At 43.1% G+C, this 27,608-nt stretch overlaps 1 protein-coding gene across 3 annotated transcripts in view; it reads left to right on the top strand.

Moving 5' to 3' along the window:
* Positions 1 to 27,608, top strand: part of GNB1 (G protein subunit beta 1) — a 137,224-nt gene that overhangs the window by 43,367 nt on the left and 66,249 nt on the right. The window contains exons 1-2 of one of the 3 annotated variants that reach the window (XM_068240646.1): positions 23,667 to 23,756; positions 25,940 to 26,039. In XM_068240646.1, coding sequence (XP_068096747.1) covers positions 25,983 to 26,039 — 57 coding nt within the window. In that variant the 5' untranslated portion in view covers positions 23,667 to 23,756; positions 25,940 to 25,982. Of the gene's footprint in view, positions 1 to 23,666; positions 23,757 to 24,968; positions 25,102 to 25,939; positions 26,040 to 27,608 lie in introns of those variants that run through there. The other 2 variants (XM_068240645.1, XM_068240644.1) reach the window with 2 other exon arrangements.

Genomic DNA, 27,608 nt, shown 5'->3' with positions numbered 1-27,608 from the left:
CTGACAGATCCCTATCTGATTGAATCTGATCAGAGAGGGATCGTATGGCTGCCTTTACTGCAAACAGATTGTGAATCGATTTTAGCCTGAAACCGATCACAATATGTTGAGCTGCTCCTGCCGCCCGTCTACCCCCCCCCCCCCCCCCCCTCCTGTATACATTACCTAAAGCGCCCTCTATTTGAACTTCCTGGTCACTGGAGTGACACAGGAAGTTAATGTACGCTGGGATGGAAGCAGGAACAGAGCGGTGCAGCGCGGAGAAGATGCCCGGGAGCCAGCATCAGGTAATGTATACCTGTATCGGATTGGCCGCCGCTAGCGACGCGCTCCCTACCTGCGGGCGATCGACAGTAATTTCCCGCACGGCGCGATCGACGGACAGATCTGATTTCGGGAGGAAATCGGATCGGCGGGTGCGTTTAGCGCCAACGATTGGCAGCAGATTCGATCCCAGTGATCGAATCTGCTGTCGAACGGCGGCAAATCGGGCCAGTGTATGGCCAGCTTTAACCTATTTTTTGCCCACCCCCAGTATGTTTGGAAAAGGCCATGGGTGCCTGTCATTTCCATGCCTTTAGGAAACCATTTCTTATTGCTTTTTATGACTCTTTTGATATGGTGTACAGGGTTTAATGTCTTTGCTTGTGTTCTATTGTCAGATAGTGAGTTAAAGGACACATGAAAAGAGAGGAATATGGAGGTGACTACATTTTCCATTTTAACAAAACAAGTTTCCTTGCAGGCCTTCTGGTCTATTTGGCTGCAGTAGTGTCTGAATCACACCTGAAACGGGCATGCAGCTAATTTTGGCATGACAGGTCTGATCTGCTGCATGCTTGTTCAGGGTAGTTGACTAAAAGTATTAAAAGCAGAGGATCAGCAGGGTAGCCAGTCAACTGGTATTGCTTAAAAGGAGAGAAATATGGCAGCTTCCATATCGCTAGTTTCAGGTTCCCTTTACTATTTTGTACTATTTCGTAGCTCCAGTGCAGGCCACAAAGAGTTGTTCTCCCAACAGCACAGGTTGGAGAGTAGGGTGGGCTCTGTTGTCATGGAAGAACTGACTGGTTGCTGGGAAATTGTTTTTTTAGGCAGCTGAACATGATCTAGAAGAGCGGGTGTTTTCAATATGTTGATTGCAAAAATGTAAAGCTTTGTGCATTGCTAACTGATGCAAATTTATTAGACTATCCATTGAAGTCTGTAAAACTGCATTTGAGATTCTAAGGGCCCGTTTCCACTATTGTGAATCCGCATGCGTTGCCCGCATGCGGATTCGCACAGTCAGTACAAGTGGATGGGACTGTTTCCACTTGTGCGTTTCCCCGCACGTTTTTCTGTGCAGAAAAATTCTGCAGGGTAGGGCCCTCAGAATTCGCCTGCGTGTGGAATGCAGGCGAATCGCACGCAATGTATTTAATAGGGAAATCGCATGCGTTTTCCCCATGCGGTTTTTGCTGCGATTTCGCATGCGATTTTGCATAGGTATTAATGTTAATTTACACAGGCAGTGACATGGTTAAATTCGCATACAGCCTTACCTATGCAAAATCGCATGCGAAATCGCGGCAAAAAACGCATGCGGAATCACACCCGCATGCGATTTGCCTGCGGTGATTCGCCGGCGATTCCGCAACGCTAAGGTGGAAACTGGCCCTAAAGCCTTTCAGGGGAGTAGTCAGAAGGGTGTTTTGAAATATGGACTAGTTCCAGCAAAATAGAGCTTCATATAATTGTCTCGCAAGTCAATAAAACCTTATAGATTTGTCGTTTTTTTTTTTTTTTTTTAATATGCAGAATTTGGATTTTTATGTTGGCAAAATGGCATCTGCAACTTGTGGCCGGACTGAATCTCCCTCATCTTACAGAAGAATAGTCTGCCCTTACAGCATACATTCATTCTAGTGGCAAAGCTAAAGAAGCCAAATTTTCCTTACTCGGCTCCCTCTTAAAAAGGAGCTATCAGCCATACTATCTCAGAAAGAAGTCACATATAGAAGTAGATAAATACTTGCTCTACTCAAATAAAATATGTATTGCACTGTTCACGTTTTGATTTTAGTGATTTTTCTACAGTAAAAACAGATTCCTTCTTAACCATTTCCCATTTTAAGTCTCATTTGAAGCCAATCCTGATGTCCTTTCCTCCCTTACTTTCCTTTTCCTGATTTGCCCACCCTTAACTATAGAAAGTGCATGGTCTCAGCATGAGAAATATTGGCCAATCAAAGAGGAACAGGGGGACAACAGGTGGGAAGGGGGCTTCAGCCAATCAGGCTGCATTAGTTAAGTCTGAGGGGAAGTAGAGAAGCAAAAAAGACAACCCAGCATGCCCTGCAACTTCCTTTTTGTGTGTACTGAATAAGTCAGGTAAACTAGGGAATGATCATTTATCGACAAAAGTAAGTGATTTTAACTTTTGGATTGCCTGGTTAGCATCCGTATTACTTGTTTACCAGATAAAAATTTATTTTTGATTTTATGCCCGACAGTTGCACTTTAAAGGAAGTCCGCTGTCTCTGTTCTGACTCCCTGCGACTGTTTCCTAAAGTGTTTAAAGAGGAACTCCAGTGAAAATAATGTAATAAGTGCTTCATTTTACAATAATTATGTATAAATTATTTAGTCAGTGTTTTCCCATTGTCAAATCTTTTAAATCCCTGATTTACATTCTGACATCTATTACATGGTGGCATTTTCACTGTGGGCAGGTGATGTAGCTGCTGCATGCTTTTTTTTTTTTTTTTTTTTTTTTTTTTTGGGCAGTTGGAAACCGCTGTAAACAGCCATTTCCCACAATGCAGCAAAGTTCACAGACCGGAAACTGCCAAGAGTACGTACTCAGAATTTCTTTGTGGGAGGGGTTTCACCACAATATAAGCCATACAGCGCCCCCTGATGGTCTATTTGTAAAAAGGAATAGATTTCTCATGTAAAAGGGGCATCAGCTACTGATTGGGATAAAGTTAAATTCTTGGTCGGAGTTTCTCTTTAAATCATGCCATGTGCATGACAAGAACCTAGAGATGCATGTATTAATAGTGTTGTCTTGGGAGCACCCCATGGGACTTCAAGCAGCAGATGTCGCCCTCCAGCACCATTAGGGCCCTTTTCCACTAGAGTGATTACTAAATCATAATCGCTAGCGATTTTAAAATTACTACTGTTTGCTAAATAACAGGAAGCACGGTAGGTAATTTCCACTACCGCGATTCGTTTTTTACTAAATGGTGATCACCGCAAAAAATAGGACTTTTGCTGAATCGCGAACGCTAGCGATTGCTAGGGAAAAGGGTCCTTTCTGCCATCTCAGATGCAAGGAATGACTGTATAAAAGTACACAAGTGTGATAAGGTGTCATCTTACTAATGAAAGATCTGTTCTTAAAGTTTACCTGATGGCCATAGTTCGCTTTATGGGGCTTGTGTGCATTAAAAATCCTAGGTTTTAATTTTTTTCTATCACTAAACCAAATGGTAGATAATGTTTAATGGCTCAGGCCATACTACATTGTCGGTATTTTGGAGGAGCGTTTTAGGATTAAGATCCTTCATTGAGATTTTTGGAAAATGCTTGCTTGCTTGCTTGCTTGCACAAGTGAAAAGCTGGGGGAATTTGGGGTTTCTCCCAGCCCCCTGCAGCTGTCTCTTCCCGCACCAGTACTCAAAGATCCTCGGTCCCCCTCTGTAACTCGCTTTTGTTACAGCTGACTTAAAAGTCGACGGCAACTGTGCCTGCGCAGCCCTAGCTGTGCGCATCCTCATTCGTGCTCCCATGGCCCGGAGCGTCCTGCGCAGTACAAGAAAACCTCATACTATGCCTGCGCAGGACACTCCTGGCGATGTGGGCCGCACAGTAGTCGCCGACTGATAAAACCAAAGTGAGCCGTGGCGGGGGACCGGAGCATTGTTTTTGTCCCAGCACGGGACAGGAGGGCTACAGGGCACTGGGAGATCTGTAAAGCACCAGTAAGCACTCATTGAAAGCGTTGGACACTGTTTTGTTTTAATTTGCACTTAAACAGGTGTTCTTCATACTATAGTATGAAGAACACCTGTTTAAGTGCAAATTAAAACAAAATGTGGACGTAATGAATATTGTACGATCTAATGTCATAGCAGCTTTTGGACCAAAAATGCCTTCTTTGTAGCATTTTTCTTGGATTTGCAAGTTATCACCCGACACTGTGAGTGGAAAATGGGTCACAACTGAAAATCTGAATTTAAAATGAAGTGTAGTAATGCAAACATGACCACAAAGGACCTCCTAAGTGGTCGGCCTTAAAGGACTTACAAGGCCAAAAACATAGAAAAATGAGGTACCTGCATCATGTTTAAATGCACGGAGGACGCCATCCGCGCTCTCCGTGCAGTTCCGCCGGGTCCCCTGCAGTGCAATCGCCCCCACCCCCCCATGCCGGTCCTGGTCGGGCTCTCCTGCCTCTACCGACAACACAGCCCGGGTCGGGCTCTCCTAATATGGCCGCTGGAGCTGGCCGCGGCTGCGCAGCTCTAGGGAACCCCCCCAGCCACGCACAGGAGACAGCCTGTAGCGTGGATGGGGGAAGGCCCTAGAGCTGCGCAACCGCACTTGCGTCTATGTGGACTGCGCAGCCACAGCCAGCTCTGGCGGCCATATTGGGAGAGGCAGGAGAGCCCAACCAGGGCTGGGGGGGGGGGGATGGGTGAGATTGCACTGCGGGGGCCCGGGGGAACTGCGCGGATGTCGTCCTCTGTGCATTTAAACATGATGCAGGTACTTCACTTTTTTATGTTTTTGTCCTTGTAAGTCCTTAAAGTGCAGCGTATTCGAAGACCTTAGATCAAAGTTGTGGCGTTTTGAGGTACACATTGTTAAACCTGTAGCTGGGGGAGGTGCATGTTGGATCCTTTCTTTTGTTATGCCTGGTACACACTATGCAATTTTTCTCAGACCGATTGTTAATTTCCAGCACGTCTGATCTGCTTCCGATTGAGCAAGGGATTGATTTTGTGCAGTACTGATGGGGAGCAGATTGAACATGCTGGATATTCACTATCTGTCTGACACGTAAATTGCACTATGTATCAGCCATTAAGTTAGTTTTGTTGGCAGTCTTTGAAAAATCAGTTTTAGGTGGGAGCAGAATTGTCTTCAGACTAGATCCAGTTGGCTTATAAAGGATTGGAAAAACATGGCAACAGCCAGGTGTGGAGTTGCTTTCATATGTTTAATTGTACAGTTTTGCTTTGTCAAATTGGCTTGATGGCTTTAATGCCACAATTATTTCTTTTGAATGGCTTTGAAGGCACATTGTAAGGCCCCACTCACATCTAAAATCGCAAAACGTTAGCGATTACCACTAGCGTTTTGCGGGAGTGATTTTTTTCCCACAATTAACGCAGAAAAATCACTGGACAAAGTAGCGTTTTGGGAGCGATCACGATTAGCGGTTTTATACATGCTAATCGCGATCACTCCAGAATCGCTGACAAAACTCTGCATGTAATGCGTTTTATCGCTAGTCGCAAAACTCCCACGATTGCGGCAGTGAGAACGCTGCCATAGGATAACTGCTAAGCGGTTTAAAAACTGCTAGCAGTATGCGGTGAGCGAGAATTGCACAATTCCTGCTCAGATGTGATTGGGGCTTAACTGTTAGGCCCCGTTCACACTGCACGCGTTTCCAGCTGCGTTTTGGAAACTCGTGCAGGTGGCCGACACGCACGACATCACAGTGCATAGAGTGCACTGTCTGATGTTCACACTGCATGCGGTCCGGGAACGCATGCTGCACGCATTTTTTGCCAAAACGCGTGGCTGTCCCATTCACTTTTCAGTGATGGGATCAGCCACGCAACGCATACAAACGCGGATGGCGTGTGTTCGTACGCGTTGCGTTCAGCATGCGTGCCCGTCCGCGTTTGTAATGTGAACGGGGCCTTGTTGTGCCTTTTGGCTGCTGGTGTAGGTCTGCTTGTGATAAAGCAGTGTTTGTGAAACTGCTTTTCTCAAGAAGTTATCACTGGGGTTAATTTAAATGGTTGCAGAGGACAGTGCAGCAAACATGGAGTGATTTCCCAGAGTAGCCAGTCCGGTTTTATTTGTGGCATGAAGAAACATAATTGTTCTGGGCAACTACTCACCTTTGCTCCAGTTTTGATTCGCTTCCTGACTTTTTGCATCAGCCAGTGCAGTGTGTACAGAGTTCTCAGTCTGTGCGCTAGGACCATAGTAGTTAAAGTGAACCTCCGGACTAAAAATCTACTCGGCAGAACTGAAAAGGTTTGACGTTTAACAGTTTCACAGCATCAGAACATTGTTTTTTCTTACCAACGCATCAGTTTTAGCTGCATTTTAGTTAAGCTCCACCCATCAAAGAAAACTGTCCAGGCTTTTTTTACCCTGATGCTGTGCAAAGCATGATGGGATTTCCTATGTTCACGTTGCCTAGCAACTGGGAGAGGTGATCAGCACACAGGATAGTTAGAACTGTCTCATGCTCCCGGTCACCTCCTTTCAACCAAAAAGATGGCTGCCCTCATGAAATCAAACATTTGCCTGTTTGTTTTAAGGCCTCTTTCACAGTGGGACGTTGCGTTTGATGCGGCGTTTAAGTCTCACAACGTGCCCCTAATGCAGAGCATGTAGGTTATGAAATCGGACGTTATTTTGTCCTGCGTTCTCTTGGTGCGCCATTTTCGTTGTTTACTGATAGAACGAAAACGTCGTATGCGTTACATTAAAAAAAAACATTACTGAGCATGTGCAACACAACGCAGCAAATTTATTGCTAAACGCACAGCATGCTGCACTTTCTAAATATTGCTACACATTACACACAACGCAACGTGTGCACTGTGAATGTCGCACAGACTTAGTATTGCTGTGCGTTAGTCCACGGTAAAACATTTTCTAACGTGCGACTTTAACGTCGCACTGTGAAAGAGGCCTAAAACACAGTGGGTAAAAGATTATATTACCGAACGTAAATTAATGACAGTATGTTTGTTTAGGCTGGAGTTCCTCTTTAAGAACAGCCCAGTTAAAGCATGTGTACAGTGAGCATGGTCATTAATGGATGACTAGAACAATTTCTACTTTTTACTACCCTTGCCGTCCAATCGACTTGAATGAGGCAGTTATTTCCATCATGTCCAATCTGTTTGGAAAAGGAATCGATTTTGCAATGTTATCAATTCCTTTATTGATAGCAGTTTGAACATGTACACAGTACAACTTCTCATCTGGTCACCAGATGATCGGATGGGAAATTGCATTGTTCCCAGCATTAAGGGCCAGTTTTCATTAGTGCTGAATGCGGCATGAATCACATGCAAGCTACACAGGGAAATACTGCCTGGATTGCTGTCCAAATCACACTGCGATGAGGTTCTGGATGGCATGCTGCAGCATGCACCCAAATCACTGTAGCCATGCATGGCACAGCTAAACTATTCAGATGCATATTTTCCTCACTAAGTGTCGTCGTGCACCTTGCAAGACACATGCCAGCTCGCTGGAAACCAGCCCTAATTGACATGTTTTAAATGGCAACTACTGGCAGTCATCAGCCCACCTGCTGTCCCCGTATTTTGGACATTATCTGCTTAACCAAAACGGCAGAATTTTTATGTAATAGGCTGCTTGGCTACATTTGTTTTTGGATGTGTATATAGCTGTATATACATTCTTTATATAGTTTTTTTTTTGTTTTTTTTTTGTTTTTCATTAGGCTCTCCCTCCCTTCCCTTTTTTAATGTCATTTTATATATGATTTGCAGTAAATCAAATAAACATTGCTTCAGTATGTTGGTTTCAAGATGTTTTTGGTAATGTTTTGTCATTTGTCTTAGCACAGCAAGTAATTGTGATTACTTGAGGAACCCACACCCAGGTCTTATTTGCCACACCCTTTCCTTTTTTTTTTTTTTCTCCCCCTGCTTGTAAAAGCCTGATCTAACAGAACTCTGAAGTTAGAGTTCAAGTTAAAAGGCAGAGGGTGGACTAGTTAATCCAGGAGATGGCTCTTTTTAACAATTGGAGCAAACCTTGCAAATTAAGCTGGCCATACACTTATAGATTTCCACCCAGTGTTCAAAAATGATCCGTTCCGATCACACTGACTTTTAAGATTCCAGCAGCGAATCTATTGAAAATCAAGAACACCACAGTATTCAGTGCAACACTATGGCCTATTGATCGTCTGGTGCTCCTGTTTCCTCCCCCATTAAACATTTTAAAGAGAACCTGAGGTGGGTTTGAAGAATATTATCTGCATACAGAGGCTGGATCTGCCTATACAGCCCAGCCTCTGTTGCTATCCCAAACCCCCCTAAGGTCCCCCTGCACTCTGCAATCCCTCCATAAATCACAGCCACGCTGCTGACAAACAGCTTGTCAGAGCTGGCTGTGTTTATCTCTATAGTGTCAGTCTGCTGCTATCCCCGCCTCCTGCAGAACTCCAGTCCCCACCTGAATCCCTTCCCTCCCTGCTGATTGGAGGGAAGGGACGGGGCAGGGACCGGAGCTATGCAGGAGGCGGGGGAGCAGCTGAGACTGACACTACAGATGTAAACACGGCCTCACAGCATGGCTGTGATTTGAGGGATTGCAGAGTGCAGGGGGACCTTAGTGGGGGTTGGGATAGCAACAGAGGCTGGGCTGTATAGGCAGATCCAGCCTCTGTATGCAGATAACATTCTTTAAACACACCTCGGGTTCTCTTTAAAGGGATCCGTTTCGACTCTTATCAAATCTGCAGGGAATCGAATAGGGAAAATTCATGCGTGTAAGGGCATCTTAGAGCTGTCAGCCATACTATCTCAGGGAAAAAAATATAAGTAGATAAATACTTGCTCTACTTACATATGTATTGCACTATTACCATTTTTAATTTTAGTGATTTTTCTATAGTAAAAAGTGAAAATCCTTAGCATTTTCTATTTTGTCTATCTTGAATCCAATTCTGACATTTCCTCCCTTACTCTGTGTATCATAGCCCACCCTCCTCCCAGTCTTCAGACACTTGTACCCAGCTCTGCAATAGAAAGTGCAGCATGAGAAATATTGGCCAATCAGAGGAACAGGTGTGGGAGGGGAAAATGGGATAGGAAGAGGTTTCAGCCAATCAGGCTGCGTTAGCTATGTCTGAGGGGACAGTAAAGAGGAAAAAAACCAGCACGCTCTGCAACTTCCTTTGTGTGGCAGATGTACCAAATAAGAGCCAGGGGAACTGAGGAATGATATATGGAGAAAAAGAGTGATAACTTTTGGATTGCCTGATTAGGATCCTTATTTATTGTTTACCAGATAAAAATAAATTATTTTATGCCTCAGTTACACTACAAAGGAAACCTGAGATTAATCCAAAGTAAAAATTCATACATACCTGAGGCTTCCTCCAGCCCCCATCAGACTGATCGGTCCCTCAATGTCGTCCTCCACCTCCTGCATCCTCTGCTATGGCTCCTGGTAACTTCAAGAGTTGGGGCTTACTTCGCCTGTGCGGCGTGTCCCGTCGCACTCCCGGCCACAGGAGCACACTGCGCCTACTGGAAGAAGTTACAGGGAGGTGGAGGATGACAATGAGGGAGCGGTCAGGCTGAAGGGGGCTGGCGGAAGCCCCAGGTATGTATGAATTTTACTTTGGATTTGTCTCAGGTACACTTTAAAGGACCACTATCACAAAAAAAAAGATAAAAACCGACAGGTTTTGGGCCAGTCCATCTCTTCATGGGTAAATCTCAGGGTTTTCTTTGTTTTCAACAGTGTTTCCTTAACAGCAGTTTACAGTGCTGCCCATAATTCCATACCTCCTGGCAAATTTTTACTAAGGGCATATTCACAGTGGGAACATTATTCGCAATGCATCTGCGTTTAGAGGTAATGCACTGCAAGCGGTGATTTACAACGCAGCATTTTTCAACACTATTTTAACGGCCCATAGGATTAGCATTTCAGTGCAGTAAACTACGTGTTAAAACGTTATACGCAGCTCCACAACGTGGCACTTTAAATGCGATCTCAGTTACTTTTATTCAACCAGCAAGTAATTTTTTGATGGGAAATGACATGGTGTCTCCCAAAAGATAAGACTCTGTACAAAAGTCATTATTGTGGAAAAAAATTCTCAGCTTTTATTTACATTTGATCAAAAAGTGTCTAGTCCAAAATTATTCATACCCTTCTCAATAATCCATAGAAAAACCTTTCTTGGCTATTACAAAAATCAAACGCTTCCTATTACAGACCAGCTTAAAAACCTGTCTCCGCAGGTATTTTTGCCAAGTGATCTTTAGCAATGAGCTCCAGATCTTTCAGGTTGGATGCGCTTTTTGCTATCACCCTGATCTTTATCTCCCTCCATAGATTCTCAATTGGATTCAAGTCAGGACTCTGGCTGGGCCACTTCAAAATGTTAACTTTGTCATCGTCTGCTAACCATCTCTTTAACACTTTTGCTGTGTGCTTTGGGTCATTGACATGCTAAAATGTCCACTGGTGCCCAAGGGCAAGTTACTCTGCAGACTGCCTGATGTTGTCATTGAGAACAGGGCTGTGGAGTCTGGGTCGAGGAGTCTGAGCCATTTTGGGCACCTGGAGTTGGTGGTTCCATAAACTGCTGTTGATTTTGTACTGACTCTACAGCCCTGGTTGAAAATACTCATGTATTGCTCCTTTTCATGGTGCCGATTACTGTGTTCCCTGGTCCATTGGCTGAAAAACACCCCCAAAGCATTAGGTTCCCACCACCATGTTTGACAGTGGGGATGGTGTTCTTTAGGTTGAAGGCTTTTCTTTTTTTTTTCTTTTTTTTTATACCCCAAATGAAGGAAACCTCATTGTGACCAAACTATTCAATTTTTTTTCATCTGACTATAACCCGGAAGACCAGAAGTCTTCTTTGTCCAGATGAGCATTTTCAAAGGCCAGGCAAGCTTTTGTATGCCTTATCTGGAGAAGTGGCGTTCTCCTTGGTCTGCATCTGTGGAACCCAGCAATGTGCAGTGTCCATTGGATTGTCTGCCTTGAGACATTGCTGCCAGCAGAGCCCAGATTCACCAGGATGGCTTTGGTGGTGATGCTTGGATTCTTTCACCTCTCTCTATTCTCCTGGCCAGCACAGGTGTCACTTTTGGCCTCCAACCATGTCCTCTGAGATTGTCCACAGTGGAGAACATCTTGTATCTTTTAATACTTTAAATGTTTTCGACTTCCAGTGAATACAGTGCAGACATGGCCTTGTAGCCCTTTCCTGACTTGTGAGCAGCCACAATGCGCAGCCACAGGTCCTCACTGAGCTACTTTGTCTTAGCCATGACTGTCCACAAACCAACTGCAGAGAGTTAGTTTTTCACCTGTTGAGTTGATTAAACCAGCGGTTTACAATTAATCAGGGTAATTGGGATGCTTTCGAACAGCCTGGACTATTTGGAATGGTATAGAACTTTGGATTTTCCCACAGACTGTGACATTTTGTGGAGGGTATGAATACTTTTGGACTGGAAACTTTTTGCTCAAATGTAAATAAAAGCTGAGAAATGTTTTGTTTTCCCTCCCACAATAATGCCTCTTGTACATTGACTTATCTTTTGGTAAACACATGTCATTTCCCATCAAAAAATTACTTGCTGGAAGAATAAAAGTAACTTTAAAGAGACTCAAGTCTCTCAGAAAAATCATGTTTTTCTTTAAAAAAAAGTGTAACATTGCCCTACCTAAACCTCCGCATCCCCGCTGCTGTAATCTAACCCCCCCCCCCCCCCCCAACACCCCGGGAGGCAATCCGGGTAGTGCTTCTGTGAGAGGCAGATCTATGAGCCGCAGCTCTGCCTCTCAGCGCGTCTATCAGCCTGGATCGCCGCCTCTCCCCCACCCCTCTGTCTTCCTTCACTGAGGGGTGGGGGAGAGGCGGGGATACGCGGTTAATAGACGCGTAAGGAGAGAGCTGCGGCTCATAGCTCTGCCCCCAACAGCAGCAAAATCCACGACCAAGAAAGTTGTGGATTTTGTGGGGGGGAGTTAGGGGGATTTAGTTAGATTTCAGCAGCAGGGATGTGGCTGTTCAGGTAGGGCTATGAAAAACACTTGTTTTTATTTAAAAAAAAAAAAAAAAAGATCTTTGAGACTTCAATGTCTCTGACTCTGAAGTCTCAAATTTTTTTTAACACATGTTTAATGTTTGCCCTAACTAAACCGCCACATTCCTGCCGCTCTAATCTATTTAAATCACCCCAAACTCCCCAGGGGGAAATCCGGGCAGCGCTTCCATGAGAGGCGGAGCTATGAGCCGCATCTCTACCTCTCAGTGCGTCTGTCAGCTCGGATCGCTGCCTCTCCCCGCCCCTCTCTTCCTTCGTTGAGAGGGGCGGGGAAGAGGCGGAGATCCGCCGCTGATAGATGGCACATGGAGGCAGAGCTGCGGCTCATAGCTCTGCCTCCTAGAGCAGCAAAATCCACGACCAAGAAAATTGTGGATTTTGCAGGGGAGAGCCGGGCCCTCCGCCAGTTAGGGGGGGGGGGGGGGATTTAGATAGATTAGAGCGGCGGGAATGCGGCGGTTTAGTTAGGACAAACATATTAAACACATTTGTTAAATAAAAAGATTTTTTTTTGTAGACTTCAGTCTCTTTAAAGGAGAACTGTAGTGAGAGGTATATAGTCTGCCATATTTGTTTCCTTTTAAGCAATACCAGTTGTCTGGCTATCCTGCTGATCCTCTGCCTCTAATAGTTTTTGCTCTAGACCTTGAACAAGCATGCAGCAGATCAGGCATTTCTGACATTTTTGTCAAATCTGACAAGTTTAGCTGCATGCTTGTTTCTGGAGTGATTCTGCACGCAGATACCTGAGCAGGGCTGCCAGGTAACTGGTATTGCTTAAAAGGAAATTACATCGTAACGCATGGGAACGCACACCTGTAATGTAAATGGTAACATGAAAGTCTATGGACTTTCATGTTGCCATGTGGATCGTATAGTGTTGCCTCAAAACTGACAGCGCAGCACGTAGTGTGAATGAGCCCTTAGACTTTGCAACTGCTTTTCAGGAACCCTGAGAATCCACATGAGATGGACTGGCCCAAAACCTGTCGGTTCTGTCAGATTTTAACTGCCTTTTTTGGCAATGATGGTCCTTTAGCCATTTCAGCCCGCAGGTATTTTTCACCTTAAGCATCAGAGCAATTTTCACCTCCCATTCATTCGCCAATAACTATCACTATTTATCACAGTGAATTGTTCTATAGCTAGTTTTTTTTTTCCACCACCAATTAGGCTTTCTTTGGGTGAGACATTTTGATAAGAAATTTTTTTTTTTTTTAGAAATGCATTTTCACAGGAATATTAAGAAAAATATGTAAAAAAAATGCATTATTTCTCAGTTTTCGGCCATTATACCTTTAAAATAATACATGCTACCATAATTAAAACCTATGTATTTTATTTGCCCATTTGTCCTGGTTATTACACCATTTAAATTATGTCCCTACCACCAGGGCTGTCTGACTCCTTAGTCTAATACTTAAAAGGGCTGTGGATTTTGTACAAAAATCATCCAACTCCGACTCCTCAGTTTATGAAATCTCCGACTCCGGGTGCCCAAAACTCCACAGTCCTGCCTACCACAATGTATGGTGCCAATATTTTATTTGAAAATAAAGGTGCATTTTTCAGTTATGCTACCATCACTATTTACAAGCTTCTAATTTAAAAAATGTTCGTAATATACCCTCTTCAGACCCTTGGGTAACTATGGGATTTTTTTGTATATTTTTTTTTTTCATTTTATTTGGGTAATTTTTGGTGTGGGAGGTAAACGGTTAATTTAAAATTTGATGTGGATTTATTTTATTAAAAATATGTATGTAGATGTAGTTTTACTATTTGGCCACTGTGAACTTTTTTATTTTTGCCCTGGAAGAGAAGTGCTAGCTATCAGGAAGCATATGGAGGACAGGAATTTTTTTTTTTTTTTTTGTCAGACTGCGGCTTCTGATGAGAAGCCGGTCGGTCTTTCTACTGGGGATTTAGATCCATGAATAGGATGTTCCCATTCATTGATCTCCGGGCTAACTGGGGGCGGCACAGGAGCACGCAGCAGCCACCTGGACGTGAAAATCACGTCCAGGCGGCTTAAATCGTTAAGGAACCAACAGCTATGTGTTTTTGTTTTATACTTTTTAAATAAATCAGCCAACTTTGAGTCTAGCATTTGTTCAGTTCTTGTAGGTGCAACTTGTTTAGTGTCTCTTGCTTCTTATCAGGAAATAAGGCATACAACATGTTTATTGTGTAGCTAGATGTCCTTTGCTGCTAAAGTCTGTGTCGGCAAGAGATGGGCTGAAAATTTTACCTTTTTGGAACTTTTCTTGCTCCATAGGTAGGTGAAGTCTGGACAGAACTGGACATTACCCTGGGCTAATTGAGTTCAAAATCTATTGATTACCTGACCGTTTAGTCAATCAAGCAGACCAATATGAATCATTAACTTTCTGGATATGATTAGTCTTGTGTAGGGGAGTTAATGTCTGTTGTAGAACAAGACAATCTCTGGTCAAATCGTACATCAGTTTTTGGGCTATTCCATATTAATTCCTTTTTGTGTATAGCGCTTTTCTCCTGTTGGATTCAAAGCACTTGTGAGGCAGCCACTAAAGCACACTCAGTAGGCAGTAGCAGTGTTAGTGTCTTGCCCAACGAACTCCTTACTGAAAAGGTGCTTAAAGCGGAATATAACCCTGCATTTCAACTTTGCTCTAAAACATTATTTACAGCATATTATATGCAAAAAGCATTTTTTTTTACTAGACCAGCATTGGAAGGGTTAAACACAGAGGTTTAAAGTTCCGTGGAGAGATATGCAGAAGTTCAGATTTTTACTTTCTATTTAGTTATATGTATCTATTGAGAAATGTTACTCTTTGGCTGTCCTCCAACTCCTTCTCAGTCAGAGAGATGAGTCACATTCAACACTTAGATACATTTATGTAAACAAAATGTATCTATTTCAGCTTGGATGCATCTGCAGAAATCTCCAGGAACTTTAAAGCACTGTGTAACCCTTCCAATGCTGGTCTAGTAAAAAAAAAATACTGGTTGCATATAATATACTGTAAATAATGTTTTAGAGCAAAGTTGAAATGCAGGATTATATTCCGCTTTTAATAGGAAGAGCGAGGATTTGAACCCAGGACTCCTACATCAGAGGCAGAGCCCTCAACCATTAGGCTAGGTTTCCATTTGTGCAAAAAATGGGCCGATTCCTCGGCCACAAATTTGGATGGAATTTGGCAGCCTGCAGAACTCTATGAAGAGCATCTGAATTCGTGGCCGTGGAAAAAAAATCTGAGACTCTGCAGCATAAAGTCACGTGTCACTGTCTGAATCCCATAGCAGTGCATAGCGCGGCTAGAGGGATTCTGCTGCGAGACAGGTCACAGCTGTGCCGGCATCGTGTCTCGCATGCCGCCCACAAGTGGAAACGGGGCCTCACACTATCCAGCCATAATGGTAACACATTGTACTTTGGCGTGCAGTTGTTTGTTCTTCCCCCTATAACTGAAAGGGCTGATTCACACTACAAGAGCTTTTTAGTTGCTAGATATTTTAAATGCTTTTGCTAATGCAATGCTATGGTTTAAGTTTTTTTTCCCAACAAAATCACATTGCTCCAGTATGAACGCACACATAGGTTAACATTAGTGAGAGCTTTTAAAATTACAAAGCACTCAGAAAAGTTCTTGTAGGGCTGGTGCACACCACAAGCTTTTTAAACGCTAGATTTTAAAAGCTCTTGCTAATGCACTGCTATGGGGGATTTTTACAAAATCACATCACTCCAGTGTGCACACACATAGGATAACATTAGCAGGAGCTTTTAAAATCACAAAGCGCACAGAAAAGCTCTTCTGATGTGAACAAGCCCTAATGCTAGGTACACACCATACAATTTTCTGTTAGATTTTCATACACAAATTTGGACTAAGGCTACTTACAGTGGGACGCAACGTTTGATGCGATGTTAAGGTCTCACAACGCGGCCCTAACGCAACGCATATACACTTTCATAGTGCGACGTTAAAGTCACACATTAGAAAATGTATTTACTATGGAACGAAAACGGCGCATGCGGAACATTTTTTTTTTAAAAAGGACAAAAACATTACTGAGTGTGCAACACAAGTAACGCAGCAGATACATTGCTAAACGCGCAGCATGCAGCACTTTTTAATAACGCTATGAGCTACACACTAACGCTTTGTGTGCACTGTGAATGTTGCACAGACTTTGCATTGCTGTGCGTTACTCTGCGTTAAAATATTTTAGAAGTGTAATATGTGAAAGAGCCCTTAGTGGAATCATAAACTGAGGAGTTGGAGGATCTCTGCACCAACTTCACATCCCTGGTGAGAATTTTAATGCGAATCCTCAGATGATGTGAAAATTGTGCATTTCCGCATGCAGCTAGCATTTATGACAAATTCTTCCTCCCATTGCTTCCGTTGTGTCCAAAAGGTGAAAATTCACGTGTTTTACACACTAGGGAACATGGAAAAGCAGGTTGCTTTTTTTGTTTCGTTTTTCCTCAACATTAGAAATAAAATGTAATGGTAGGGGGCCCATAAAATTTCATGAAACTATCCATTGGTACAAGAAAACACTGCCATTCACATGTGGTTTAAAAGAGCCCATGTACTGCAGTTTGTCACATGACTTTTAGATGAGCCAGCGTTTCCCATAGGTTCATAGCTTGTCTCCAGAAATCAAGCCAGTCAATCCAGTCCTGTAGTGTTTTAAAGATCCTGATGAAAACTGAAGATTGAATGTTAGATGCTATAGATGAGTCTGTTCCTCCTTTATGTCCAGCCTTGATGTAGGGCCATTGCTACTAGCTTACAAGAGTTTTATCATGCATTTGTCCCCACCCCCAGGTCACAGATAGTGTAATCTCACATTGTCCTAACTCAGCATTTTCTGTGAACATCCTCTTTAGTGTGGACTAATCCATGCCATGCATGATATTCTTATGTTCCTGTGCTTGTCTTTCTTTGATTATACGCTGCACCTTTTCTCTCTAAAGGTAGCCATACACTGGTCAATTTGCCAACAGATTAGACCAACAGATAGATCCCTCTCTGATCGAATCTGATCAGAGAGGGATCGTATGGCTACCTTTACTGCAAACAGATTGTGAACCGATTTCAGCCTGAAACCGTTCACAATCTGTTGTGGTGGTGGTGCTGCCGCCGCTCCCTCCCCGGCCGCATACATTACCTGTTCCGCCGGCACGACTGCCCCGGTCACCGCTGCTTCGTCTCCGCTCTGGTCTCCAGGTCCGGCATGCTTTACTTCTTCCTGCCCGGCAGGAAGTTTAAACAGTAGAGCACCCTCTACTGTTTAAACTTCCTGCCGGGCTAGAAGAAGTGAAGCACGCCGGGCCCGGAGACCAGACCAGCGCGGAGACGGAGCAGCGGTGACCGGGGGCAGTCGTGCCGGCAGAGCAGGTAATGTATGTGGGCTCTATTGCGTCGATCGTCGGGCACTCGAATGCCGCTAGCGATGCACTCCCTACCCGCGGGCGATCAACGGTAATTTTCCGCACGGAGCGATCGACGGGATCAGACGAAATGGATCGAAATTCGGCGTGTTGCGGGAACGATGTGACAGCAGATTCGATCCCAGTGATCGAATCTGCTGTCGATCTGGCGGGAATCGGCCTAGTGTATGGCCAGCTTAAGTGTATTCCTAGTGAAGTGTGTGATCTAAGGAGTTTTCTTTTTTCCTTTTAGTGCTGCCCCCCACCCCCACCAACCTTTCTGGTGCTTCTGGAATGCTCTTGTTGCATAATTATGTTAAAGCTCTAGAGTAACGCAGTTGCTGCTTAGTTAAATAGCATGCATGATGTAATATTGAATCTTGGGAGTTTAACAATATATTTGTATGGTGTAGCAGTTGCTGTTTGTTATGCCCTTTTTCTTGGTACAATCAAAGTTGGTTTTCTTGTAGCCCTCCCATACAGTGCTATGGATTAACATTTTGGCTGTGCCATGTACAGTATACATGCTCAAGAGAATACGTAGGCATTAGAATAGGAGGTATTTTTTTTTGTTTTTAGAAAGGGATTGGAGGGTATTTATTTTAGTATTTTTATGTAGCACTGACCTATTATGTAGTGCTGTACAGAGTATATTGTTACTAACTGTCCCTCAGAGGGGCTCAAAATAAATTCAGTCCTTACCATAGTCATTTGTCTATTGTGTAGTGCATGTATCCTAGTCTAGGGCCAATTTAGGGGAAGCCAATTAACTTATCTGTATGTTTTGGGGTGTGGGAGGAAACCAGAGTGCCCGGAGGAAACCCACACAGGCATGGGAAGAACATACAAACTGCTTGCAGATGTTGACCTGGCTGGGTACGAACTGTTGACCCAGCACTGCAATGCAAGAGTGCTAACCACTATACTGCCACACGTATTGAACTAATCTATGCAAGGACTGTACTGCTAATGCCTTGTCCATGTGCATCTAGTGCTGCTCCTCTAACCCACCCACACACTACCAACTCCCTTCATGCTTGAGCAATAAACTGTTCAAAATCCATTCCAAGTTTCAAGTGTTGGTTTTTTTTTTTCTGTAGATATTGTGGAATTAAAGTAATCATGATCCTGAACCAGCACCAGGCTTACTACCCGTATTTGATCCAGCTATTTACATTTATGATCAAAAAGGGAAAAACCTCTGGATCAGCGGGCGATGACATGCCTTCTAAAACACCCAAGATGCATGGTCAGACTTTTGTCAGTAGAAGAGGCCCTAGTCTGTTCTCCCCTAAAGAAACTCTATGGTAACTGTATGATCTGGTATCCGCATCAGAAACCATTCCAATCTGCAAACATAGCTGTTAAGGAACTACAAGTCCTACAAAGCATTGCGGGAGTCTGACAGCCAGTCATGATTCATAAAGGCAAATGCATTGTGAGATTTATAGTTTTTTAAAGAACAAGCGACACCCATGCTAACCTATAAATAAAAAACACATAGATAAGTAGATAAACACTAGTTCTACTTGCATAACAGATTTATTGTGCTATCCATGTAATTCCTGTGAATTTTATAAAGGAAAAGCAGAAAATCTTATTCTAGGCAGTGGCCATCTTGCTAAGCTAATAGACATCCCATCCTTCCTGACTCTTGTTCCCTCCCCTGCCCCCCTTACCTTCTCTTGCGCATTGTATATTCTTTAGCTGCCCTCCTCCCAGAGTCTTCATACACTTCCGCTGAGGTGTATACTAGGAACTACACTTTTTTTTTTTCTCTCCCCTCCAATCGCTGAGTCACCTCAGCCTTGCTTGTAAACACACGTGAGCAGAGGATCGGGTTTCAGATAAGCAGCTAGGCAGGGAAATGGAAGAGGAGGAATATATTATAGATAAAAAGAACCCCAAGCATTCAACTGTTTGGCACGGACTATTAAAGGGCCAATGCTTCTAAAGTATATAACTCCGAACTAGAACAGCAGAAAGGCCTGGGGCACACCAGAAGAGTTTTTCTGAGCGTTTTGAGTTTTTAAATCTGCTGCTAATTTTTATCCTGTGTGTCTGTGCACACTGGAGCAATGAGGTTTTGTAAAAAAAAAAAACCCATAGCATTACATTGGGAAGAGCTTTTAGAGGTTTCAAAAGCTCTTCCTAATGTAATGCTATGGGGATTTTTACAAAACCTCATTGCTCCAGTGTGCACAGACACATAGGATAACATTAGCAGCAGATTTAAAAACTCCTCTGGTGTGCCCCAGGCCAAAGTGTTGAATGCAGGATTAGCATCTCTATCACTTCATACAATTAGACCAGTTGCTGTTAAAATTTGATTTTTATGGTGACAATCCCGCTTTTAAGCCCCATCTACACTATGGGACATTGCAGCGATCCGGCGGCTCGATTAGCCGCCGGATCGCCTCTTCCGCGCGCCCGCCGCGTCCCCGCTCGTGCGCCGCATTCGATTCCCCGCTCGTGCACGCTCGTCCCCGCCGGTGCCGCTGATCTTCCGCTCGATTCCCTGCCATTGTCCCCTCGCGGGGAGCGAGCAGGGAATTGGCGGTGCGGAGATTCGTCCTGTCGGATCTTATCAATCGAGCCGCATCAGCGGCTCGATTGATGAGGAGCATCGCGGCCGCATCTACTCGTGTAGATGCGGCTTTACAGCTAGAGAGCCAAGTTTTCAGATCACTGACCTATATCTATATATTGGTGTGTAACCCCACCCTCCCAGTGATGGCTAGGCTGATTGGCTATGTCCCCTTCTTCAAGCGCACACTGGGAGATCAGACATTTTCTATTCAGCTTAGAACATACAACACCCAACCATTCCTCAGCAATGCAGGTTGCCAGCACTAAAGATGTCTCCTGTGATACATTTTTTTTATGTAAATCTTGGTGAGGCAAGATTTTACAATTGGCAAACACTGAGTAAACTTATAAAATTAATGCCAAATAACCAATTTTGTTTTCACGAAAGTTCCTTTAAGTTTTGTATGTTGCATGTCTGTACTCTTTTGCAATCAATATATTGAAGGTACTTGGTTGGCTGTATCCTGCAGCTCCATGCTAACGAGTGATGTTTTCCTCAACAGGGCAGAGATATTCCTCGAGCATGTTGGCATGTTCTAACACAGATGGATGTGTTTTTGTGAAAACGCATTACTCCTTCATTGGTCTCCTTTGCAACATGATTTGGGAACAAATTGATCAGTTAGAATTGACTAAAGTTTGCCTCTCAAAGGGACAGCTAGAAAACTTTAGCAGTAACTGCATATGTCTTGTACTCAACTGAATTTAGGAGAATTGAAACTTGCGTGTTTGCAGACACCCTTTACACCTACTTTATTAATCCTCATGTGGCAGATGGCTTTACTGTTGGGGAACATCAGAAGCTCTGATCGGTTGACTATTGCCGTCTTCTGAATCTATTGTCCAATGGGACTGTGTTTCAGGTGCAGGGCTGTGGAGTCGGAGTTGGAGTCGAGGAGTCGGAGTCTGGGCAATTTTGGGCACCCGGAGTCAGAGTTGGAGTCGTGGTTTCATAGACTGAGGAGTCGGGTGATTTTTGTACAAAATCCACAGCCCTATTAAATATTAAACTAAGGAGTCTGAGTCGGGACCATTTTGGTTACCCGGAATCGGAGTCGTGGTTTCATAAACTGAGTTGGAGTCGAAGATTTTTGTACCGACTCCACAGCCCTGTTCAGGTGTACGATTCAAACTGCTGAAGCCAAAAGACCCATGTTATAAAGGGAGTAGTGTCTTATTGATCACTCTCAATTTAGGCACAGTGTACAAGCATGCTGCTTTGTGCTCTGCAGAGCAGCTATAGACCTGGGTCCCCACTAGAGATTGCAAATCACGCTCAAATGCTAGCATAAAACGATTTTGGGGGTGACCACAAGAAATGCATTTTTTTCCCTGCACTCCCTGAATTACTGATTGCCAAAATCGCAATTGTTCCTGTGAAATTACTGCCGTAGACTTTAATTAGCCTAGCATTTCTTTTTTTTTTTTTTTTTTTTTTGAATACCTGGAAATTCCTAGAAGGCACAAATCACTGCTGAAACAGTTCTAGTGGGCCCCATGCCTTATTTTTTTTAGTGTTTATGTAGTGCCGACTTCTTCCGGAGCGTTTGAGTGTATGTATAGTCTTGTCTCGACTGTCCCTTGAAAGGGCTCACGAATACCTACCATAGTCCTATGTTTATACTCTAGGACCTATTACGGTGGAAGCCAATTAACTTATTTGTATGGGTTTTTTTTGGGGGGGGGGGGGGGGTGAGGAAACTGGCATTCCCGGAGGTGAACATACAAAATCTGACACGATGGTGCCCTGGTCTTTCTACCAGGAGGATGGTTGATGACCAATAGGAGGGGTTGTGGTGGGAAATGGTCTCACACTGGTTTCCAGTACACACAAGCCCAATTTGTGAATGTCCAGGGGACACCTGTACACACTGATAGCTTTGGGTGCCTTTTTCAAACAATTGTTGCAGATGAAAGTTGCAGGTGTATATGAGCTTTGTGTCTGAAGCACTGATTACACCTTGACATAAATGAGTGAGCAGTGTTCTCCCCAGAAATTCTTTCCATCCAGATAGCATGAAAAGTAGCCGGGCGGGGTGCAAGGGGTGAATGCTGGGCCGACGCAACTCTGCTTACAGAGTAGGAGGAGCATGAGGAGACAAGCCAATGACAGCTGGGTGCTTACTAAAATTAGCAGTCTGGAGCCTAGGGAGAACACTGGTGAGGAAGGACAATCTACAAAGCTGTGAGCATTTTAGAGGCACATTTTTAGCCTGTTGTCTAGGTTTCCTATTGACTCAGTTCTCTTGGTCAAACCAGGGCTGTGGAGTGTCCAAATCATCTCTGGTGGCATATCTTTTTCTTGCCCACTGGAAACAGCTCTATGCTGTGCTGTTGTCCCTCATCACCCTCCATTACAATTAAACTTATTGCTAGACTGTACACTAGGGACATGTCTGTACAGCACTCAACCCCAAACTGTTGCCTGAGAGAATGAGCTTTGATCCCTATGGGCGATGGTGCTTGTACGTGTATACACCTTTAGGGACAGCTCTAAGACAACTTTTAAACAGTCATATCTGATTGTTGAACATCAATTGAAAACACAGAACTCGGCTGCCTGGCTTTAGTATAGCAGAATGACATTATTGCACTTATAGAGAAACCGTATCCAAGACTTTAACTTGCCAATCAGTAGCTGATGCCCCCTTTCCCATGAAAAAATCTTTTCCTTTTCACAAACTGATCATTGGGGGCTCTGTATGGCTGATATTATGGTGAAACCCCTCCCACAGTCTGTTAGGACCATGGTTCCAACGTAACACTCTGGGATCCTTGTTGCATTGTGGGAAATAATCGCTGTTTTACTGCCAAAAAAGCAAGTGGCATCTCCTTCCACTGACATCACCTGTCAGCAGTAAAAATGTCACCATGTAATGAATGTCAGAATATAAATCAGGGATTTAAAAGATTTTTACAATGGGCAAACACTGACTAAATCATTTATACATAATTGTAAAAATGAAGGTTTTTTTTTTTCCCCCCCCGATTACATTTTCACTGGAGTTCCTCTTTAAACTAGATATACTGTGATAGTTTTACCTGCAAAAATGTCTTAAATGTGAGCTGAATGTTGACACTGATAGTCACCTGACTGAAGACCTTTTCAAGTTTTGGCCACTTTTTGCCAGAGGCCTTAATTCTGTGCAAGTAGACGATTGCAGAGAAGTAGACATTTGTGTTTAGCTATTAGGCTAGCATTTACAACGGTGAAGTTCCTTCATCTGGGGCTATACCTTGCAGCCTATAGGTGCACCTGTTGTTGACCCTGAGCAGTAGCCAGATCGCTGCAGTTTGTACTTTCTTATATTTTAGGTTCTAGGTCTTCACTTAAGTTTCTGACCACCTTCAGTCTACCTGGTGTGTGTGTATGTATAATTTCATTTTAGAACGTTCTTCAGTTGTGTGCATGGTTTATAAAATTAAAAACCAAGGCTATTGCTAAGACATATGTTAGGTGAACATGAGTCACCAGTGTCTGAGTGTCACTTTAAGTAAACTGCTGCTCTGCCAAACTGAGCATTAACAGAGAGGAATATATTCGTCAACAAGATTAAAGGGATTTGCACTCAGGTGCATTTTGCTAATTGGGTCTGCATTTGACATGACTGGAGCTAACTGAGCAGTGGTGGGACAGGAACAGCAAGGTGAGCATGTTATTCCTGTGTAGATGAGGTAACCTGCATGGCACAAACCCCTATTTTTAGTGGCGACTTGGGATCTCCTCCTCACTCTAAAGTAGTTTGGGAATGTACATATCTATTTGAAGTATTAGTTTTGACTTATGTTAACTATTTTTCATAGTAAGGTGGTTGGTGCAGTTAGATGAGCTTTGCTGATCAAGTTGTACATAATGGAGAATTGGTATACTCGTAAGAACACTTTATCTGGTTTGTTTTAACAAGCTAAGTGTATTAACCTAGAAATGCACCCTTATTGCAATTTCTCACTTTTCCTGTTCTAACCAGGTTCGTTTCCTTAAGTGGATCAACACGTGTCCCTTCAAATCTTGTAGCATTTGAGTCTTGTCAGCAGTTGGGGTAACTTGGCTAAACAAGAACAAATTGCTGGATTCCTATCAAGCCACCTTAAAAGCACTTTAATTATGGTTTGCTGAGAATCTGCAAATGACTTCCATGCAAATGCAAGTTTATGGATAGAGTTCAGCTAAAAACCCAACAGTTTAAAGAGGAACTGTTGCGAAAATCTTAAAATTTAAGACACATAAAAATAAGTACATTTTCTCCCAGAGTAAAATGAGCCATAAATTGCTTCTCTCCTGTGTTGCTGTCACAGCAAGTAGTACAAATCTGACATTACTGACAGATTTTGGGCTAGTCCATCTCTTCATGGGGGCTTTTTCAACATAGTCTTTAATCATTTTCAGGGAATGTCTTTATAAAGAATAATACAAAGATGCTGGCCAGCCTCCCTGCACACTATTTTGGCAGTTGGATGGAGCAACTGCCATTCACGAAGTGCTTTTAAAAAGAAAGAAAACCCAGAGAACCCCCCTATGAGAAGATGGGCTAGTCCAAAACATGCCGGTACTGTCAGATTTCTTCTACTTGCTGTAAGTGACAGCAGCATAGGACGAAAATAATTTATGGCTCATTTTACTCTGGGAGAAATGCACTTATTTACAGGGGTTTTAAATTTTAAGATTTTCACGACAGTTCCTCTTTAAGGATGTTTTTGTTCAGAAACCGCACAATCTGCATGTTTGAAAGTACGCCAAGGGCAATACAGTTAAACTGAAGCGACAAAGGATTAGGGTCAGAAGGATAGCAGACAATTTAAGACTCTCAGGCGGTTTTGTGTTAACCGGATTTGAATGAGTAACTGAGATCTCTTTGGGCTTAAAGATGACATTGCACGGAGGACAGGTGAAAGGGATGTAGCTGTAGGAGAATATACCTGTGCTTTCTATTAGGACTTGCCAAGCAAGTATTTTAAGAACTGGGTGTTATTGTGGGGTCTTACACCATACTGGTAAGCTGTTTTTTTTTTTTGTTGTTTTTTTGCTATATGGCGGTGTTTGGTCTGCTTTTGGTTACTCCGTAGATGAAGTCTTTTAGAAATGTGCTAGCAAAGATTGTAGCTGTTGCTACAAATTACTCAAAAGCTATTTTCTTATAGATCTGTTGCCATCTTTATTATTTTTGATGGGTCTATAAAAATCAACTTAAGATCCATACACACGTGAGAGGTCTATGGAAAAAAAAAATGTCAATGACCATTCAGTAGATTTAAGAAAAAAAAATTCAAAAGACCTCCTAAGATGTCTTGGTCTGCAGATGTTTGTTCATTAAAGTGTTTGAGATTTGCGTATCTGTAGCTCTTGTGTGCACGTTGCATGCGTGGAAAAGTAAAAACTACAAAAGTATTTGAGTCTTTTGCGTGAAATTATATTTTACCCATGTGTACATCATCGTTAGAAAGATCTGTAGTTCAAACTTTCTTAACAATCCTATGTGGGCAGATTGCTTGTCTTCAAAATACTATCTCTTGTGTACCTAGGTTTCCAGTGGTCTGTGGCAAAGATTTTGGACCTTTCCACTTGCCATTTGTATGCTAAGTAAAGCATTATTGGGTGTGGCCAGTAAGGCCTGGCAGCTGCCTTTTCATTTCTGGGTCCATCTTGAATGTATATCCTGGACGTCTATTAGCATGCCTTGCTTTTTATAGGTTGCTCAGCCAGTAAAGGGTATTAGAGAGCCAGTGAGAACGCAAACCAATGTCTTATGTTTAAACCTGTGTCAAGCTCATGTAACACCACTCCTGAAGGAACTGAATACTAATCATATTTTTGTTTTCTATTTCTTTGCAGAACTTGTGTTGGTGGTAGAGAAGCTTCATTGTAGTGAAGAAAAATGAGTGAACTCGATCAGCTACGCCAGGAGGCTGAGCAACTCAAGAACCAAATCAGAGTGAGTAAAACCTTTATTTGTTAAAGTGGACCTGAACTCTTGAAGCAGGATAGAAGAAAAGCATAAAGAAAAAGGCACATTGTAGGTATTGAGAGAATTTAGCCTCTCTAATTCCACCCCCCCCCCTCTCTCATCTGTGACTAATCACAAGTTGTAATTTGATCTCAGCAGAGTCAGCTGGCTGCTATTTCAGAGCAGCTAATTGGTAAACACTTTCCATGAAAGCAGGAAGTTGAAACACTGCAGATTTATTGTAGAATTTGTACCATCTGTAACAAATGTGTTTCTTTTAAAGGATAGTATGTTGCTGCTTAGCTTTTAGAGTAGATGAAGTGGAGTTCAGGTCTGCTTTAAGGTTTTTGTTTTGCAGTTAATACTGTACCTACAGTGTTTGCATTTCAGACTGATACTCTAGACTGGGTAGTCACGTCTTGCTTTGAAGCGCTCAGTTTCTACAGAGCCAATGTGCATCTGCTATTCTGTCCTTTAACTGCAGACATGCAATGCACAGGAACAGCTTAAAGGGAACCTTAACTAAAAAAAAGTTTAACTTACATGGGGCATCTACCAGCCCCCTGCAGCCATCCTGTGCCCTCTGAGTCGCTCATGGCTCCTCCGGTCCCCCGCTGCCAGCTAGTTTAGTTTGCATACCTTTTTACGCATTCCAGCTGGTGCAGGAAGCTATCGCGGATATTAACCAGTACATTTTTACGCGTTACGGGTGCAAAAACGAAACTAGCTGGCAGCAGAGGACCGGAGGAGCCATGAGTGACTGCGAGGGCACAGGATGGCTGCAGGGGGGTGGTAGATGCCCCAGGTAAGAAACTCCATTTTTTATTTTTTGAGTTAAGGTCCCCTTTAAACATGCTCTAGATCAATCTAGTGTTTAGCTAGTTTGACATACCAAAGATTGGACAGAAATGATTATTTGGAAATACTGTAGTCGGGGACCACAGAACCTTTTCCAGTTTTTGTTTTTTTTCCCCAATCTTTCTTTGACACTACTGCATTTTTTTTTTCTTCATTGGAGCACGTTACTGAACTTATAAAATCTAGGGTAGGATGCCCACTGTGTTACTTCAGTATTAAGTGTCTTTACTGTAGACTGCAAAGCAGCACCAATGTAAACTCGTGTCACACATGGTTAGTGTAAATCTGCCTTTGTAAATGTTGTGCTCATTGTGTGAGCTACAGCAGTGCCTTTTGGGGTCTTTAACACCCTTGCTCTTTGTAAGTTTGTGTTCATAAAATAAAATTCAGGAGTGGCCGTGCACTCTGGCGGTCTGTGCAGTCTATAGACGATACCGTAATCTATCATGTTTTCTTAGCATGAAGTGCCACCATAGTGTTTCCTGTGTCCGTCAGCCAGCTGTAGTATAAGTGGTCATATTTGATACATGCTTATACAGACCACATTAATTTGGGACATGGCCACCTCCAAAATTTGTAAGGAAAGTTTTGTATAGATCGGCTGTGTTGAAATGCATGTTGCATTATCTGCACTGCCATTGTCCTATCTTGTATTTATCCCACCAGTAGTACTAGTTTCACACCACTAAAGGTAGCCAT

Source organism: Hyperolius riggenbachi, chromosome 6 (genome assembly GCF_040937935.1).
Source record: "Hyperolius riggenbachi isolate aHypRig1 chromosome 6, aHypRig1.pri, whole genome shotgun sequence".
Lineage (NCBI taxonomy): Eukaryota > Metazoa > Chordata > Amphibia > Anura > Hyperoliidae > Hyperolius > Hyperolius riggenbachi.
The sequence above is the reverse complement of the archived record's forward strand: the minus strand, read 5'-3'. Positions and strand labels throughout refer to the sequence as shown.